The sequence below is a fragment of the Haliotis asinina genome, chromosome 5 (genome assembly GCF_037392515.1).
Source record: "Haliotis asinina isolate JCU_RB_2024 chromosome 5, JCU_Hal_asi_v2, whole genome shotgun sequence".
NCBI lineage: Eukaryota > Metazoa > Mollusca > Gastropoda > Lepetellida > Haliotidae > Haliotis > Haliotis asinina.
Genome location: NC_090284.1, coordinates 54,017,011 through 54,034,964, shown reverse-complemented (window position 1 = coordinate 54,034,964; position 17,954 = coordinate 54,017,011). Strand labels below are relative to the sequence as shown.

The following is a 17,954-nucleotide window of genomic DNA, read 5'->3' as shown; positions in this document are numbered from 1 at the left end:
ATTGTCTAGTCAGTCTAGACTCAACTGTTTTCAGACTGTGGTATAACTGGAATATTGCTGAGTGCAACATAGAACACACAAACAAGCTCACAGTCACAGTCGATGTCTGGTGTGCTGGTCACAACCGTATGACTTCATTCCCTGGAATAATTGTATTTTGTTGCATGTTGATGGATTTGAAACATCACAATCTATTCACAGTCATCTCTCTCATCTTATCAGCTCTGAAATACTTTGTTTAATTTCTATATAATCAATTTATGTGCTCTAGTGGTTATCCTCCCAAATCTTGAACACCACTTTATACAAATCTCGAGATGATCGAGAAAAGGATGCAATCTGAAGTTCTATTACCGAATTCTTAAATATGTAAAGGACATATTGAATCATGTATGAGTTCATTTTTCATGCATCACAAAAACTTTGTAGAAGTATGGTCTTACAGTAAAAAATTATAAAAATGCAAATTCAATTTAGAAAACTACCCTTCCTCTCTTCCCCCACTCCTCTCCCCATACATGCCACATCTTCTGATTTTTGATTGTACACTTATAATTTAGTTTATTTGTTTTTTCATACTCTGCAATGTATATTATGTTTCAGTGAATGAAAATTGTGTTTTAATTATGTTTATTTGTTTGGTTGCATCTATGATTAAATTTTGAATTTGCGTATCAAATACAGTGCAGTGTCCAGCTCCCAAAAGCAAGCTCTGCAAACGGAATTCCTATTGGTTAAAAGTCTAATAAATGATGTACAAATCCAGATATAGACAGTAACAAGACACAAACTGTATTCGTCATTCACACATAACAACTGTTTAGTTTAAGGTGACTAGCTCAGATGATAAAACTAGTGATTTAATGTGAACTGTTATGCTGACTGATAATTTTTAATTCTTTCCCCAGGTCGTAACCTTGACTAAGCACAGAGGGTTCAGTAAGCCTGACGATGAACAGCTTCATGTGTTGCCTCTGTATGTTCTCGACCCAACAGATGAATCTGGAAGTGCTGAAGGGCAGCAGGAGAAGATCAGAAATGGATGCCTTGAAGTTCTGTCCAACTATCCACTTGAGGCAAAAATGAGATCTCAACCCCTTACCCCAAAGAAAAGAGGAAAAGCAGCCAAGAAAGACAGCCCGAATGCTAAGAAAAAGAAAGACCAAGAACAGGCAATACCACAGCCTCCAGTCCAAAATGAACCACCCCCTGGTAAAGAACAGAAAGCCATGCTGGAACATCTGATGAAGAAAGTGAGCAATGAGAGCATTTCATTCGAGGATCTCATGTCTCACTCCTATCTCCCAGGCTTTAATGAACTGTATGGCAAATTCTGGGATTACTTCTATGCTAACGGTACATTCCCTCCTGGAACTTTCTTGTCCAAATGGGCAGCTAATAAAATGTCCTTTTTTAACAATCAAAAATCAGACGGTGCTGGAAACCATTTTAAGATGGAAAATAATCAAATGCATCATAATCCACACCCTCCTAATATTCCAAACCACAATTGTCCTCCATCACAGGGTCAACATTTAAACCAAGGGCAGCAAAATGGAATGATCCCCAACTCTCAAGATCAGCGGTTAAAACATGAAGGTCATATGCCATTCAGTCACCATCCATCAACTCCTCAAAATGGTGCATCTCAGGAACAACATCAAGTATCATCCAACTCATTCTCATCGCCACTGGACATGTTGTCGACTGCTGCTGTAATGCAGAACGGAGAAAAGCTGTGTGCCAATGGACCAGGAGGTGCTCAGTTACCACCTCAATATTCATCTTCCCAACCAGTGCCTTCCCAGCCTGGTCCAATGTCAGGTCAAGCAGGTCCTCCTCATCCTCAGACAACTCAGGATCAACCACGTCCATCTGGATACCCAGCTATGCAACATCAAGCATCATCACTGCCACAACATCCGAATCAACATTCCAGTGCAGATGGCAAATCTGACTGTAACAACCCTGTGGGGTTCAATAATAGGGCACCTTGCAATCCAGCAGGGACATCAATGTGCAATGGAGGTGCAGACAAATCTGCATCAGACTGTGGGAATCAGAACAGGTTTAATGCCAATGAGCCTTCTGAGTGTATAATAGACCCAACTGTTGTCAAATGCGAGTGGGAGTACAACGAAGAAGTGTTCCGTGATCCAAACATTGGTGGTGTTGCCATTGCCCTAGGGCATGGTGCTGTGCTGTTTGAAGTTGCCAAGCGTGAACTACACGCGACTACTGCTCTGAAAAACCCAAACCGCTATCATCCGACCAGAATAAGTCTTGTTTTCTACCAACATAAAAATTTGAATTATCGGCATCATGGCTGGTATGAAAATGAACGAAAAATGGAAATGTTACGAAAGAAGAAGTTGGAGAAAATGAAAGACCCCATTGAAAATGAGGTCTCCGTCAATGGGGCCGTCAATGGAGCTGTGAAAATTGTTAAAAAGAAGAAGAAAAAGGAAACTGTAGATTTTGCAAAAACTTCAGCAGCACAGTACAAATACATGTGGGACGCACCTGTTCGACATGGCGTTTCCTTGACAACAGACTCTATTATTACACGCTGGATAGATCCACAGCCAATGGTTTCAGGCCCATATCAACGATGGGTTTGATCGACCAATCAGATATATTGTTCAAGGATAATTGGGTTTATATGTTTGCATTTACCATCCTAGTACTTATCTCTAGAATCAGAACATTCTTGTTATTGTTAACATCCTACACAAACAGCTTGTAACATTGTTGTGCCAACATTCACATCATTTGTTTTCTTGTTAAGTCGCTTCATCTTTTAAAAAGTAACAGTTAAGGTTTTTACCATGTTAATCTTGTATTTTTGGATAGAATGTGAATATTCTGTTTTTGGCTATTCCGTTGTGCTTCAGAGAGAGGAAGTGCTATGTTTTAAAGATAAAGTGTTGACTGTTATGTCTTTCATCTCAGTATGTGTTAAATTGTGCTATAAGTGAATTGTCACATTTTAGAAACAGAAGCGAACACCACAGATGTCATGTATTCATCAGTGTGGTAAAGGTGTGCAACGACTGAAAATAATCAACCGTTTCATTCGTCCAAACATCTCTTAAACTGGCACAAATGTGAGGTTTTTCTGATAGTAATCCTAGCTAAGAGATTGTTGGAAATGACTATTTACATAAGTTGTTTTTTTATTATTTTCCCAATTATGAACGTTTTTCTGTGGTTTTACTATGTTTGTGCTGTGAGAAAGTGCTGTGAGATGCTGACAATTTTCAAGAAATTTAATTTCACAAAATGAAAGAGCTTATTTTGAGAATTGTAAATGGTATGACAACTTGACAAATTGTGATCTTGATTTCTTGAAAGTAATTCAGTGTAATGCATGTCTGATACTGCTTGTATACAACTAATTAATTATAATTTATATGATAGTGATTTTAGTTAGCATAATTTAAGGCAATGGGCAGTAATGCTCGACTCTTATTAACTCAGGGGTTTTCAATATATTGTTTAGTATACTCACATGTATATGAAGTCCCATATATGACTTTATTAAAGAGAAATAGTATACTTTATGAATATACATGCTGTGTATATTCAAAGAAATGCCTGAACATATTCGTACATACTTGCATAGTGTCTGTGCATGTTGTTATTGTTTCTATGAGTGAAGAATGTAATTAGTTACTTAGCCCCAAATTAAGTCAAATTAGAACCTTAAAAGTGTGGGAGAAATCTCTGAAAAATTCAATTTTAGTTAAAGATAATCAGTTTCATGCCATGACAAAGATAACTACACTTGTAATAAACTGATATTCAAAAGCTATCTATCATGATTATAAATATGAAAATATGAATACATTATGAAAACCCTTATTAGAAAATTAATCTGGGTATGCTTGGAATTGATATCCATGTTGATCTGATCTGAGTTCCTCATCACTTTGATTCATTAAGGCAGCTGAATTGTAATTTGTGTACATTGGTTAATATTACTGGACGATCTGATTCTTCAGTCAAGGGGTATCAGGTAGCATCTAGGCTAGGAGTGTGACTTAAGCTCAGTATGTATTGTGTCTGTGTTTTGTTCAAAATGTCAAGTAATCTCCATGTGTGGAATGTCTTCTGTACATTGGTTGCAATTGTTATATAAGTTAAGTCACTCTTATCCTGCAATAGCTGACATTTGTAATTTTTGAATTGATATATTGTTATAACAGGCATAAATGTGTGTATTTTGACCCTTGTTGTACAGGTAGCTTATTTATCATGGTTTCCATGGTAACCCAGAGAAACAGTTGTACAAATTAATGAATTCATTACTGTCAAGAAAAATTATGTGACATAGTCTGAGTTTTAGTATAAGAGATTTTTACATATGTTAATTGTTATTGTCTTGAGAGTTTCTCATACATTAAGATGTTTTCATATTGGCGAAGTTTGATTGTATTTGTTAAAGTCATACAAATGCATGTTTAGGTTTTTAATCTCATTTCATCTGGCATGTTTGGACATTTCTCACTTTTTAATGAATGATAAGTCACCATTTTTGTTGTTTATTTCTGTTTTAATTATTGCTTCACAAGATCTCAAACAATAATTGTTTACCAGCGGTGAAAGATGATGACACAAAACAATGATGGCATAATTGTTTGATAATAATTTGAAATGTTAATGTAAGGAAGATGCTTTTGGGGATATGCTTAGACCTGCACCAAGGCTGATTTTCAGCCTCAGATTTGCAGTAATTGTCAGTTCTTTCCTAATTCATGTTATTGTAGTAAAAAAATGTTGTTCTGGGTTGCATGTTACTTCCATGCCCCCGTTCCTCAAAGGGATCGTAGCTCTACGACAGTCGTAAGTCTATGATAAAGTAAGGGAGTTACCATCATCTAACGCTATACTTTGTGGAATGGGACCCAGGATCAGAAGAAACAAAAAGGCTGTAGAGTTTACTGTATTGCATAAATGAAATGTGGAAGTAACTTTGAATTAAGAATATAGGAACAAGTTTAGAAAAATGTTTTGAGCTAAACAATTTCTTTCTAATTTCCCAGCCTTTTGAATTAAGTCCCTGATGTTATGACCCTGTAGTCTGTTTGCAGGGATAATCTTTGCTTGTTAGTCTCTGGTGCTAGCGTGTCTTCAGAAGACACAGACCCACAGACAGACACCTACTTTGTTTAGTCTTTCTGTGAGTGAAGATATTATTTGTCATCTCCATCATTTTGGAACTTTTATTCAGTGTGACTGTGACATGAGTGAGTGACTGAGATGAGTTATACGCCACTTTTAGCAATATTCCTGAAATATCATGGTGTGAGGCACCAGCAATGGGTATCACACATTTTACCCATGTTGGGCTTTGAACCCAGGCCTGTCATGTGATCAGTGAACACCTTAACCACTAGGCCACCCCAAAGCCATGAATGTGAAATGAATACTACATGTTTTGTTCGGGTCGTATTAAGTACTTCATGAGTGCTGGGAGGTTCGAAAAGAAATTTGTTTTGGGGGGACATCTGTTTCGGTTTCATACCCTTTTAAGAAGTTTCATTTTGCTTAAATTCATGCATTTATCAACATTGTCCACTGCATTTGTTATTAACATTTTGCCATGTCTACTGTCACTCAAGATCACATCTTATTGATGACTTTTGTAGATAACATATTTTACATAATTTTATATGTTTTCTATTTTAGGTTAGAGTAATTTACAAAATGCAAACTGTTGATTCTACCACCTCAACAATGTTTATGAATCGAGAACAAAGCCAGCCAATGAAATAAATTTAATCAGGGATCAATGATAACAACTTTGTGTGTGTTAACTGATCTATTTATTATTTTGTTGTCCATCTACTAGTGAGGTAGTGTAATTTATTATTTGTAGATTTTGAACAATTGTATATTCCTAACGGGTATATTTTTATTGATATCCAAAATGGTAATATCATTGCCGTACGTTGTAATGTTTCAAGACTCCTGGACAGTTAGAGATATTAGATATTATTTTCAGCAGTGATATTGAGAATAATATTTATTACGTTCATGACTGATTTAATGCTTATGTCTGCCTATGGTATTAATCAATGATTTAATGAATTACTTTAATTCTTGTGATTTGTGTCTTTCTGGATGTAAATTCCTGGTACTAGTAGAAGTGGGAGATCCCCACAACAAATTGTACAGAGAATGAGCCTGGCAGGCTCCACAATAGATTGTCAGTAGAAACCATGTGTAGAAACACACAGTGATTGTGTGTATGTGTCGTCAAACTAGAAATGATGAAAATAAATCCATATTTATACCGTCCTTTTTTGGTCTTGTTTTCATTGACCAAACTCTCCTTCACAATACATTATGATGTTGGTATGCTGCAAGGATGTTTCTATGGAACACACCTACCTTTTTTCAATGGATAAATTAAAGCTCATGAAAGGCAATCTTCCGAAGGCAAGTCCGGTGTTTTAATAAATAGTACAAAAATGTATGTGCTGATGACAATATCCTATACAGGGACTTTAATCTCTGTGAAGCACGAACATTCTATAGTTTGCAGGGCTGCAGGACACCGCTTGGAATTATGTAAACAAGCAATGGTTGTTGTAAGAGTTGACTCACTGATCGGTTGGTCCGACTCGCTGATCTGGATGACACATGCCATCGTGTTCCAACTGCGTATGTCGATGCTCATGTCCTTGATCACTGGTTTGTCTGGTGCAAACCCGATTGTTTCCAAACCGCCGCCATATGCATGGAATATTGCCGAAAGTGGAGTTCAGAGAACAAGCAAAACAAACGTGCCTCACGAATTAGCGCCACGCAAGCATCCGTGTTTTTGACACACATTAAGAATTTTTATTAACATCTGTGGATCATTATTTCTGTAATGTGTTACCATATTATAAACTTGTAATGAACTTGATTCGTTGTTTGTGTGTGGACAAGCGATGTCGTACTTCTAGGTTCTCGTTCACTTGAAACGCTGTTTGTGTGTGGACAAGCGATGTCGTGCTTCTAGATACTCGTTCACTTGATACGCTGTTTGTGTGTGGACAAGCGATGTCATGCTTTTAGGTACTCGTTCACTTGATTCGTTGTTTGTGTGTGGACAAGCGATGGTACTCGTTCACTACTGAAAGCTAATTCTAATCCGGGTGTCTACGGATGCTGCACGATTAGTGGCCCATACTTCCTCAAAACGTTTTCACATAGATTGTGATTCACTGACGAAACTCAGTCTATGGGACTGTTGATTAGCAGTGTGTAATAAACCACTTGTTGATTTAAAACAATTCATTTGCCCCAATCGATAAAATGCATGATAAGCATGGTACGTAAAACAATGCAGTTAACATACATGTTTTAGTTAACGAAAATGTAGTTCAGCACCCTGAGAAGTCTGTTTTAGAATGAATACACAATACCATTTAGAAGGTGGTCAACCGCAACATGTTTTATTTGGGATCGCACTTTCTCAGTACAGTACTTATACCAGTGATTTTTTAGGACCGGTTCCCTCTTGGGATTTGCGGAACAGCGTGTTTCCATAAGGGATAAAATGCATGTTTCTACAATCTGACATCGGACTTCGTAGTGTGTTCCGTCGATAAGGTCACTGACTAACAACTAGTCTCTGAAAGGAACACATAGTACTGAAAAAGTTCATAGTGAAAAAGAATAATATAATGAAATGGAGCCCTGAGACTTCCTACATTTTCAGAAGCTAGGGGAATTTAGACTTGCCACATTTTCTAAACTTGCATGGACTTTCTTGGATAAATTTGCTTCAGAGTCTGTATGACAGACTAGTCAGGTGATTTCAGCTGTCACTTCACCATGGTGCACTTACAGTACCTTTGAACCATGAGATACTCTATAGGCCATTCCTCGGGGATTTTACAACCGCATCATTAACTTCTGACGAACGGTCGATCCTCATCCAAGTACTGGCTCGTCAAACCTTCGGGCACTGTGATTTCTTGATTAAAACTTGGTTTGGAGAGAATCTGATGTTTCAAATCAAAATTAATCTTCTAACTGCTACATTTATGGACGGTAAAAAAGGTCATGTTCGACTGAATTCAGAGACTGAAACTTTGACCTGTCTCACAGACAACAACAGTCAGCTTGTACATGTTGGAAATCAAATCCAATGCCTAGATTTTGGAAACTCTCATATCGCTAAGAGAGTCGTAAGCGCCATACATTAAACTTACGACTATCTCAGCTCTAAGAGAGCTTCGAAAATCTAGGCCCTGGTCCAGACTCGATTATTTACAGACCGCCGCCATATAGCTGGAATATTGCTGTGTGGCGTAAAACTAAACTCACTCACTCACTCTCTCTGCGCCATGGGCTTCGCTAATTCACTTTGCAGAAACAGTCTGAAACTGTGAATAAAAAGTAGTCTAGTTTGATTTTGTTGGTTTAACAAAATAGGCTTGCAGATTCAGATGGCCAACTGGCAAAATAAGGTATTGCAAACACTGCTAATTTCTGGTGTCCCAAGCCATTATTGTGCTGAAATATTGCTAAAAGCGGCGTAAATCCAAACTCACTCACTCACCCACAGTATTGAACATACACCCTTAAAAAGTAGGGGAACTGTACTTTCAATGCACGATTGTCGAAATTGGGAGATATATGGGATTGAATCAATGTTGATACAATAATGATGGATGTTGTGAGAATGTATCACCACATGGATTTCATTTCATTCATTTCGTTCAGTTATCCCCTTGTTAGGTGACTGGAGTATGACATGAAAAATTCGGGCTTACAATTTTCAGTGAGTAGTGTGTGATTTGACCCTGTAAACCCTGACCATACACAGATGCAAGACAATCATCGGAAAAAAATGGTCTACAGTGATTCCTCGACCTGCCTGGAAAAGCGTCAAGATTCATAATGACACACTACGCAAGTGTTGGAAGCTCCCACTTTGTGCACGTGTTTCACATGCTTTGTGTTTGCGTGTGGTGATAACGTGAAGTGATGCTGCATACACAAGATGAATGTCATTGTAGCGTTCCTCAATGGGTTTTCTTTCTACCAGACTTCAAAGTTCAGGTTCCCCTTCTTTTTTTGAAGAGTGTATATAATATTACATAGACCCTGGCGTTAAAAGGTACAGTGGGCTTTTGATGTTTAGATCAACTAACACAGTGTGTTGAAGGAAGTGCTATAGAATTACCTAGACATTGACGTTAATGGTTTGAGTGGGTTTTTGATATTTAGATCAACTAACCCAACCATTCGTCCACGTGTTTTGTTGTTAAGTTCAACAACAATGCATAAGGTTTCCTTAGTGACGCATCTCGGACTTAAACCGAAAATTAGAATTTACTAGGTGTAAACTGCAACTAAAACGAGCACAAGGTAACGCTAATCATAGTTCATCGTAACCGATGTTCTTTCTGCGTATTTCGACTAAAATATTAATATATCTGGCATTTCCAAAATGGACAAACTCGAGGAAGGTGCAGCAAGCACGTACTTGCAGTAAAGCGGTTAACACCTCCATTGATAAAGCCGGTCGGGCGTTTATATCAAACATGCACTGCAGAATGTGTCAAATGAATTCCTACTTGAATCTCACGGCATGCATAGACCCATGAACTGAAACACTAGCAAGACTGCGCCAAGACATTTGACTTTATAACAGCCGGTTGTTCCATGTGTGTCGGATATTCCAGCAGGTTGCCAACCTGTCATAACTTTGGAGGCACAATTTTGCCCGCTCTTTCCTAGAACGTAATGACTCTTGTGTTCAAAAAGGTTTCATGCGTCAGTAAAGTAAATTTCAATCACGACACTTCGGCAACAAACAAACAAACACACCAGATGTCATTTTAGCTGGTACCACATATTCCCATGGTTGTATCCAGGGGATCAATTGCCTTGCCTTTGCGTGTGTGATAGGTGCCACCGGTCTGCAGGATAGCCTAAACTTTTCGCCACCACTTGTGTCACACTTTGATTGTGGTGTTGATGCTTTCGTTAAAGATTTTGAAAATGCTTTCAAATGGCCCCAAAGAAGGGAAATGTCCTTTCACTGAAATATTTTGCTTTAAATAACACGATTTGTGACACTGTGGAGTAGTATTTCCCATTCGGAACATGTAGATATATTTACTGACATCAACGTTACACATTGTGAACTACGACTATACGGATCAATGACGCGGGCAACCGTGACCAACTAGTGTCAATCCAGGACAAGCCGAACAGCGACATAACTATACCCACGGAAATCTACCCGTTTCTCCCCAGTAATGTGCTTTACTTAAGGGGGGTAACTCGAATAATTGGCATGTGATACTGACGACAACAAAAGCCTTGGGATCTATCTTACATGTCACATGTAAACGTTGGATTTTCCGAAAACCGGTAGTTGCATGTCTATATATAGCTGTTCCTTCATTATTTACAGATAAACGCATCTATACACGAAGACACATAACACCCACTTCATTCTAGTGAGTGCAAAGTCAGCGTCGACAGTCCCAGGTGAGTTCGATATTTATGTCGTTTCGCTATCCTCAGTAAATACACAAAGTAAACAGGTATTAAATATACCTCATAAAGCTTAAAGGTTATTGATTTTCATTCAGAAATACCTATATCATTCGGGCATGTCGGTTGAAGGTCAGTGTCTAGTTTATTCATACAGTTTTGGAGTGTACAGAGAGTAGGTCGTCCCGTTTCGCATGGCAGCTTCGTGTGTACGAAGTTAGCTTCCTTGGTAGCTACATGCTGACATTTGAGTAGGGATATCGAGAAACTCTGAACAGGTGTCCACAAACTAGCACAATGAGGTAATCAGTAGTTGTTAGGTTGATATACATAATGAACATAGTCTGAACATGCAGACAAAGAAATGTTTAAAAAGTTGAACACCGTTTGCTGTGACTGGTAATCTGTCCGATCTTAGTAACGTTTGAAGTATAAAACAACGAGACTTTTCAGAATGTCACAGACAATTCTCAAGTCATTGTAGCCTGTCTCACTGTCCTTGAACTGTATAAGTTTCCATACAGCCTAGTAATCCTTGCAATGCTAAAGCTTTAACTGAAGCAAGTCTAGATTACAGCAGGCTCTTAATGTCTGGTCTCCCTGGGTCTCCTAACTGTTACAATCAAATTCATATACGTTCAGAGACTAAGCATTAGTCTTTAGCCACTTTTATGGATCTGTATATGCTACAGTATAAAATTTAAACTCGACACTCGAGTATACATACAATACGGACAAACCTCACAAAAAGTTGGCTTTGGAAAGTGACCTTCAATGACTTGGCGACAAGTCAACAATGAAGCCATTTTTAACCTATGTAAATCCATACGAGGTATTTGTTTGTTTGTTTGTTTGCTATAGGGATTACGGTCTGATAAGGTAACTTTCGTCTGACAGGACTCGTGCTGCTCCGTGAATTCGAGCACTTTGTTAACGAGGTCACCAACTGCATATCAGTGTATATCAGTGCAACTGTACGTTCTAGCTTATTTATAGATCTCACCGACTAGTCAACTGAAATCAAATCAATACATTTAACAAGGCAGTGTCAGATCTATTTTCAACGCCACTTTGTCTATTATGTTTCATAACGATAACAGGTAATGCATTGCAGGTATTACATGCTGAGATAAAGCCTACACAAATATCTACAAGTAAACAATTAATAAGGACCATACTGTTTACTTTATGCAAAGGCATACTCTTAGCTGTGATCACCAGGTATGCATGTGCATCAATACCAATGCAAAGATACATCAGTTTCAGAAATCATTTACTCAACAATGGACGAGGCAAAGTGATAACAAGACGCCATGAGTTTCAAGGAAATTCTCCCAAAGATGTGAGTAAATCCCATATTTGTATTATTTCCTTGTGAAATGAACCAATTTTTGCATGTTTATTTATAACACACATTCATTGAGTGAGTATGATTTTACGCCGCTTTTAGCATTATTCCAGCAATAGCGACACCAGCAATGAGCTCCAAACCCGTTCTTCGGCAAACACCGCCCCTTACAATATACAGAATCCTATTACACAAAGGTCTCTGGTATTAATGATTCAATCGGAGGAACTATACTGTAGTGAACAGCAAAATGAAAGACATAAACATGTCCAATGAACACAAACTTTTATGAGATTTAAGTTTTACTAAACTTGCTTTTCTTTTGCTGTTCAGTATATAAAGACGATAGCTGTCAGAGCGATGCATATGCACCCCTCTGACACTATACTGCTCACATGTTGAAAAAGCGGTTAATGCATACCAGACAACTTCCTCTATGGGACAAAAGGGAGGCAATAATTTTTGAGTTATCAAATATCATGTTGACAGAGACAGTTTAAAGGGAATGTAAGCTGGGAGGAAACTCTACAACCATTTATCGTTGTGTCGAATGGCTGTGCGTAAATACATGGAGTTACCCGAGGTTCGACACATTCAGAAAATGATGAGTACCATAGGAATGAGCGTGGAACACGTAAGCTGGACAGATGAAAGAGTCGAGATCTCCAGAGTGTATATACCTTTTATATATTGATATACATGTAGTATATGAATGGAAGGGTTAGTGTATAGATCTAAGTACCACTACGGAACCATAGTTTGGTGGAAATTATTTACTTTATAACATGTATTTATCGACATGATGGAGGAGGGATGATCTGTGATGTTGTCAGGGATGGTGACGAGGTTGACTGTCTTCGACTGACACCAGGACAGCTGCGATTCCTGGAGACTGACAACGAATACAACTTCTTCCATGCAAAGCGCGGTCGCGCCATCATCATCAACAACATCAACTATATGACAGAAACAGGAAACAAGCCAAGGTCCGGCGCTAAACACGACACAAGCAGACTGTTCAGGATTTTAAAAACTCTTCTTGAATTTGACGTGCAGATATGGTATGATCTCACAGCTGGAGAAATGGTCACAAAAATTGAAGAAGGTACGGAAGGTCTGCCTATGTCTCTTTCTCTCTGCTCACACCTATTCCTCCGCTCTCTATCTCTCTGTCTCTGCTCTCAGTATCTCTCTGTCTCTGCTCTCACCTCTTCCTCTGCTCTCACTATCTGTCTCTGCTCTCACATCTTCATCTGCTCTCTCCACCTCTCTGTCTCTTTCTCTCTGTTCTCATCTCTTCCTTCGCTCTCTCCATTTCTGCCTTGTTCTCTCTGCTCACACCTCTTCCCCCACTCTCTCCATCTCTACATCCGCTCTCTCCATCTCTACATCCGCTCTCTCCATTTCTGCCTCTTTCTCTCTGCTCACACCTCTACATCCGTTCTGTCCACCTCTTCCTCCGCTCTCTCAACCTTTCTGTAAGTAAGTAAGTGAGTTTAGTTTTACGACTCAAGATCAATTCTAACCCGGATCTTCATGGGTCCAGTGTGTAGGAATGTATTGTGTGTGTAATTGTATAGGGAACGAGTGAGAGTCGGTGAGAGGGTCTCTTTGATATACCAGTGATAATGTGACCATAGATCCACGCCATCTGGTCACAAAAATGCAATCTTTACGGATAAGCTAGTTTGACCACTGAGCCTTGTGCCTGATTTATTACAGTCACCAGATATAATAAACAATATACAATATAAAATCTCAGTCCCACCCGTAACTTGTACATTTATCATCAGCTCTACAATCCGGCACACTGTCTAAACTGGATTATTTACTCAGTCCCAACGAGTTCCGGTTTAGACAGCTTCCACTTTATCGATGATAACATGGATTCCAGTGAGTGAGTCTGGGTTCCGCTTTGAGCAATGTTCCAGCAATATTACGGCGGGGGACACCAGGGATGGGCTTCACACATTGTACCCGTGTGCGCAATCGAACCCATGTTCTTCGGCGTAACAAGCTAACGCTTCAACCACTAGGCTACCCAAGTCCACCGTGTATAGTTTAGAAACGACGTTTTGCTGAAGATTGTCCACCGCTTGGCTACCCCACCGACCCTGGAATCCATTGATTTCACCGTTGAAAATAATAGACTTTCAAATTGCAGCCGCTTCTAACCGTTTTTACGACCACGTCAATGCCGACTGCTTCGTTTGCATCATTCTGTCTCACGGCGGGGAGGAGGAGGACAGACACGGCATCCCCCACGACATCCTGCACGGCGTGGACGGCAGCACAGTCAACACACGCGTCTTGGTTAATCTGCTTAGAGAAAAGACGTGCCCTCAACTGAAAGATAAGCCTAAAATATTCATTATTCAAGTACGTGTCCACCCGTTTCATCCAGGTGTGAGGTCACTCGTTGGAGTGAGTGAGTTTAATTTTACGCCGCACTCAGCAATATTCCAGCTATATGACGGTGGTTTGTAAATAACAGAGTTTGGACCAGATAATCCAGTGATCAACATCATGAGAATCGATCTGCGCAATAGGGAACCGATGACATGTGTCAGCCAAGTGCCGTTAGTCGCCTCTTACGACAAGCATAGTCGCCTTTTATGACAAGAATGGGTTGCTGAAGACCTATTCTATTCCAGACCTTTACGGGTCTCAGTTGATGGAGATATATAGATACAACTGATGATAATCATCAGATAATAATGACCAGGTGTGAAACAGACCGTGAATTATTTTTCAGTTTAACCTTCGAAAACTTCATACTGAAATCCATTTTTACAATATGTAAATTTCTTATAAAGTCAGTTCGATTTTTGTCGAGAATAAATACGACTGAGGAAAACGGAACTATACCTATGCGTTCCTTTTATCCAAATTAAAACGGAGTGTTATTAAAATTACATGCCATAAGGACCACCTGACATTATTTTGCTTACAAGTGGAAAGGAAATAAGAAAACTCGTTTGTATGGGAACATGGGCTAACAACTATTTCAATGTAACATTGATCCAGTGCTACTGAAGGGCTGTGTTCGGTCTTCAGCAAACATTCATTTAATTTTTATTCCTATTCTCCTATTAATTCAAGTGGTGAATTTGGTTAAAATATATTTTTGTTTGGGAATGACATATCCAGGACAGGACATTTCTACTTGAAAGCAGTTCGGGTTATCGGTTTTCAGGCGTGTCGTGGTGACGACTTGGACCCAGGCCAGGAGGTCACTGTCAGGACCCCGATCACCCCCGGGCAATACGTACAACGGAGGAACACAGTTAGGGGCGAAGATGACGCCTCTCAACCCTACGATAGTCGAATGAGGAGTTTTAGCGACCACAGTGAAGACACAGTTGTCTCCCCTACCCCACTCTACAAAGACTTCTTGGTTGTTTATGCGACTCCACCAGGTGAATATAATAACGCTGCTTTTCATATACACTTAGATTCTATTGTGTTCTCTACGGTACATCCACAGTCATTTTGTATCATAAATATATAAACAGAAATATTATTATAAAGAGCTTTTCATACACAGCAAAATATATAATAATTTCACCGGAAAAGATTTTTAAAGACTTCAGTCAGGTTGTGAAACTTGGCCCTTAGATGCTGCAACTGATCTCTTAGAACGTACAGATTCAAAGTTAACGACTGTTTCGCGAATACGTAAATCAAACAAATTTCACAATATATTAACGGTTCGGTTCTTGTCGAAACAAGGAAGATTCATAATTTTAAATGTTTTCGCAACACGTTATAAACTCGCAAGTAAAATCACCCCATTTGTCTCTCCTACCATTTCGAAAAGCGTCTGAATCCACTGACATGTTTCTCGTCGCCTTGTGGACAGATGTGTTTTGTCGGGTTCAGAAATGACGATGGTCAAGCAAATACTCATCTAGCTCGATATCGTTACAAAACTGACTGCCCTGTGTTTTCAAGATAGAGTAGTCAGACGTACAGGTGAAGATGAACACCTGGACTCAAGTATTATTAAAACCGTTTCGTTAATGTTATATTGCTTTTAAATTGTCCACCGCCTTTTGCAATATTTCAGCGAAATCACGGTAAGTGACACAAGAAATTGGCTTCAGGCATTGTAGTTATGTAGGGAATCGAACCCGGGTCTTCGGGATGACGAACGATCTTGGATACCCAACTGTCCCGTAATAAATAAGAACTATAAAAATCTTTGACATAAATAACAACAAAACGACAATTATAAAACGACACAGTTAAGCCACATATATTTTGGTTTCTCATTATCGCCCGAATAAAGACTTCCGAAATCCGTCTCAGCTTCCAGCATTCCAAGTTTTCGACTAAAATTGTGTGGAAAATCAGAAAAGAATATTGAAAAATAAATGACGTGTAAAGTCTGTCATACCTATCCATTTAAAAATTGATGAGAAACAAGTAATGTATTTTATGTGGCTTTACTCAACGTACTTTGATTCACAGGGTACTCTGCATGGAGGGGCAGGGACGGGAGTTACTTCATCCAGTATCTACAGCTGGTGTTCGAGACCATGCACCAGGAACATGTCCCTCTACTCCGGACACTGACCAGAACGAGCCACCAGATGGCGATACACTTCAAGTCCAAAACCACGGACTCCACGGGCGGGATGAAGCAGATGCCTTGTATCATGTCCATGCTGACCAAGGATGTGTGTTTCAGACAAAAACCTGTTGGAGTGTGACCCACCTGAGATACTGACACTCAATGATTTGTGTTGAAATATGAGGTCAGCTGTTTTGTGTGCGACAATGACAGCAGCTGTTGTAAATATTTCAGTGACGGCAGTATGTGAAAGTGACAGCAGTTGGTTTATATGTGAAAGTGAAAACGGTTGTTTTTTATGTGAAAATGACAGCACTTATATATGTGAAAACGACCCCAGATGATTTGTATGTGAACGTGGAAACAACTGTTTTGCATGTGAAAGTGACAGCAATTGTTTTATAAGTGAAAATGACAGCAGTCGGTTTGCATGTGAAAGTGAAACTGGTTGTTTTGTATGTGACAATGACACCAAATATGTATGTGAAAATGTGAAAAAGACACCAATTGTTTTGTATGCGAAGGTGAAAACAATTGTTTTGTAAGTGAAAGTGACAGCAATTGTTTTATAAGTGTAAGTGACCGCGATGTATCTGAGAGAATGACAATAGTTATATGTGAAAGTGGCCCAGTTATATATCTGAAAATGACACCGGCTGTTTTGTATGTGAAAGTGACTGCAGTCGATTTGTCTGTGAAAGTGACAGCTGTTGTTTCATATGACACCTGCTGTTTTGTATGTGAAAGTGAAAGCAACTGTTTTGCCTGTGAACCTTACAGCACTTGATTTGTATCTGAAAATGACTTCAGATGATTAATATGTGAAAATGACAGCAGTCGTTGTATGTGTGAATGTGACACGGTTCGTTTTGTATGTGAATATGCATTATTTGCTTGATATATGAAATTGACATATTTTGTATATGAAAGCGATACCAGGCGTTTTAGACGTGAAAATTTGGATGTAAAAATCAGACATATAAAATGTATTTTCCATGTGAAGATGACCTCTATCGACCTCAGTGGTTTTGGGGTGAAGGTAAAACCTATTTTATTCTATCAGGGATACTGTTTGAGTCCACAATGTATTTTTCTTGTGAACACGAGACTAGTTTTGTTTGTCGCTGACCTTAAATAATAACAGCCTCTTTGCAGGTAAAGTTCCGTACCCGATAATGGGGAAATTGTTGGATCCGTGAATTACCTCCCTTTGCAGTCCCAGAATGCGATGGTTACTGTGACTTGATTTGTCATCAAAGTGGTCATGTTCGTACGAACGGTGACACCTCACTGCTATGCTCTACTTTGGTAGAACTGAAGCGTTGCTCAAGCGGAAATAAATTGAAACTCATTTTTATCCTATAGTTCCCAGTTTCTAAACATATATAATGACTAGCATTACACGCGTCAGAGAGGGACAGGAAATACCAGTGATGAGATGCACCTTTTCCACAAAACTTACACAAAAATACTGAGCATGCAGTTCATATCAGATTAGTAATCTGTTTTTGTTGGTTTTTT

General features: G+C 39.0%; 3 protein-coding genes across 5 annotated transcripts in view; all 3 read left to right on the top strand.

The window, feature by feature from the left end:
• Positions 1-3,674, top strand: part of LOC137284822 (methylcytosine dioxygenase TET2-like) — a 45,778-nt gene extending 42,104 nt beyond the window's left edge. For all 3 annotated transcript variants that reach the window (XM_067816819.1, XM_067816820.1, XM_067816821.1), the window contains one exon: positions 909-3,674. In XM_067816819.1, the coding sequence (XP_067672920.1) occupies positions 909-2,621 (1,713 nt within the window). In that variant the 3' untranslated portion in view covers positions 2,622-3,674. The remainder of the gene's footprint in view (positions 1-908) is intronic.
• Positions 3,675-6,387: 2,713 nt separating this feature from the next.
• The window catches only part of LOC137284830 (caspase-7-like), a 654,824-nt gene continuing 643,257 nt past the window's right edge, over positions 6,388-17,954 (top strand). The window contains exon 1 of the mRNA XM_067816833.1: positions 6,388-6,396. The gene's annotated coding sequence lies outside the window, so the exon portion shown is untranslated. The remainder of the gene's footprint in view (positions 6,397-17,954) is intronic.
• On the top strand, positions 10,291-17,790 carry LOC137284821 (caspase-3-like). Its single transcript, XM_067816818.1, has 6 exons — positions 10,291-10,503; positions 11,770-11,851; positions 12,691-12,962; positions 14,022-14,236; positions 15,054-15,276; positions 16,331-17,790. The coding sequence occupies exons 2-6, from the start codon at positions 11,823-11,825 to the stop codon at positions 16,570-16,572; spliced, it is 981 nt and encodes a 326-aa protein (XP_067672919.1). The 5' UTR covers positions 10,291-10,503; positions 11,770-11,822; the 3' UTR covers positions 16,573-17,790.

Excerpts from the sequence above, each read along its gene's own strand:
- LOC137284821 (XM_067816818.1), top strand. The coding sequence starts at position 11,823 with ATGAGTTTCAAGGAAATTCTCCCAAAGAT. Across the intron at positions 12,963-14,021 it reads GGTCACAAAAATTGAAGAAG|CCGCTTCTAACCGTTTTTAC; the intron begins GTACGGAAGGTC and ends TTCAAATTGCAG. Across the intron at positions 14,237-15,053 it reads CTAAAATATTCATTATTCAA|GCGTGTCGTGGTGACGACTT; the intron begins GTACGTGTCCAC and ends ATCGGTTTTCAG.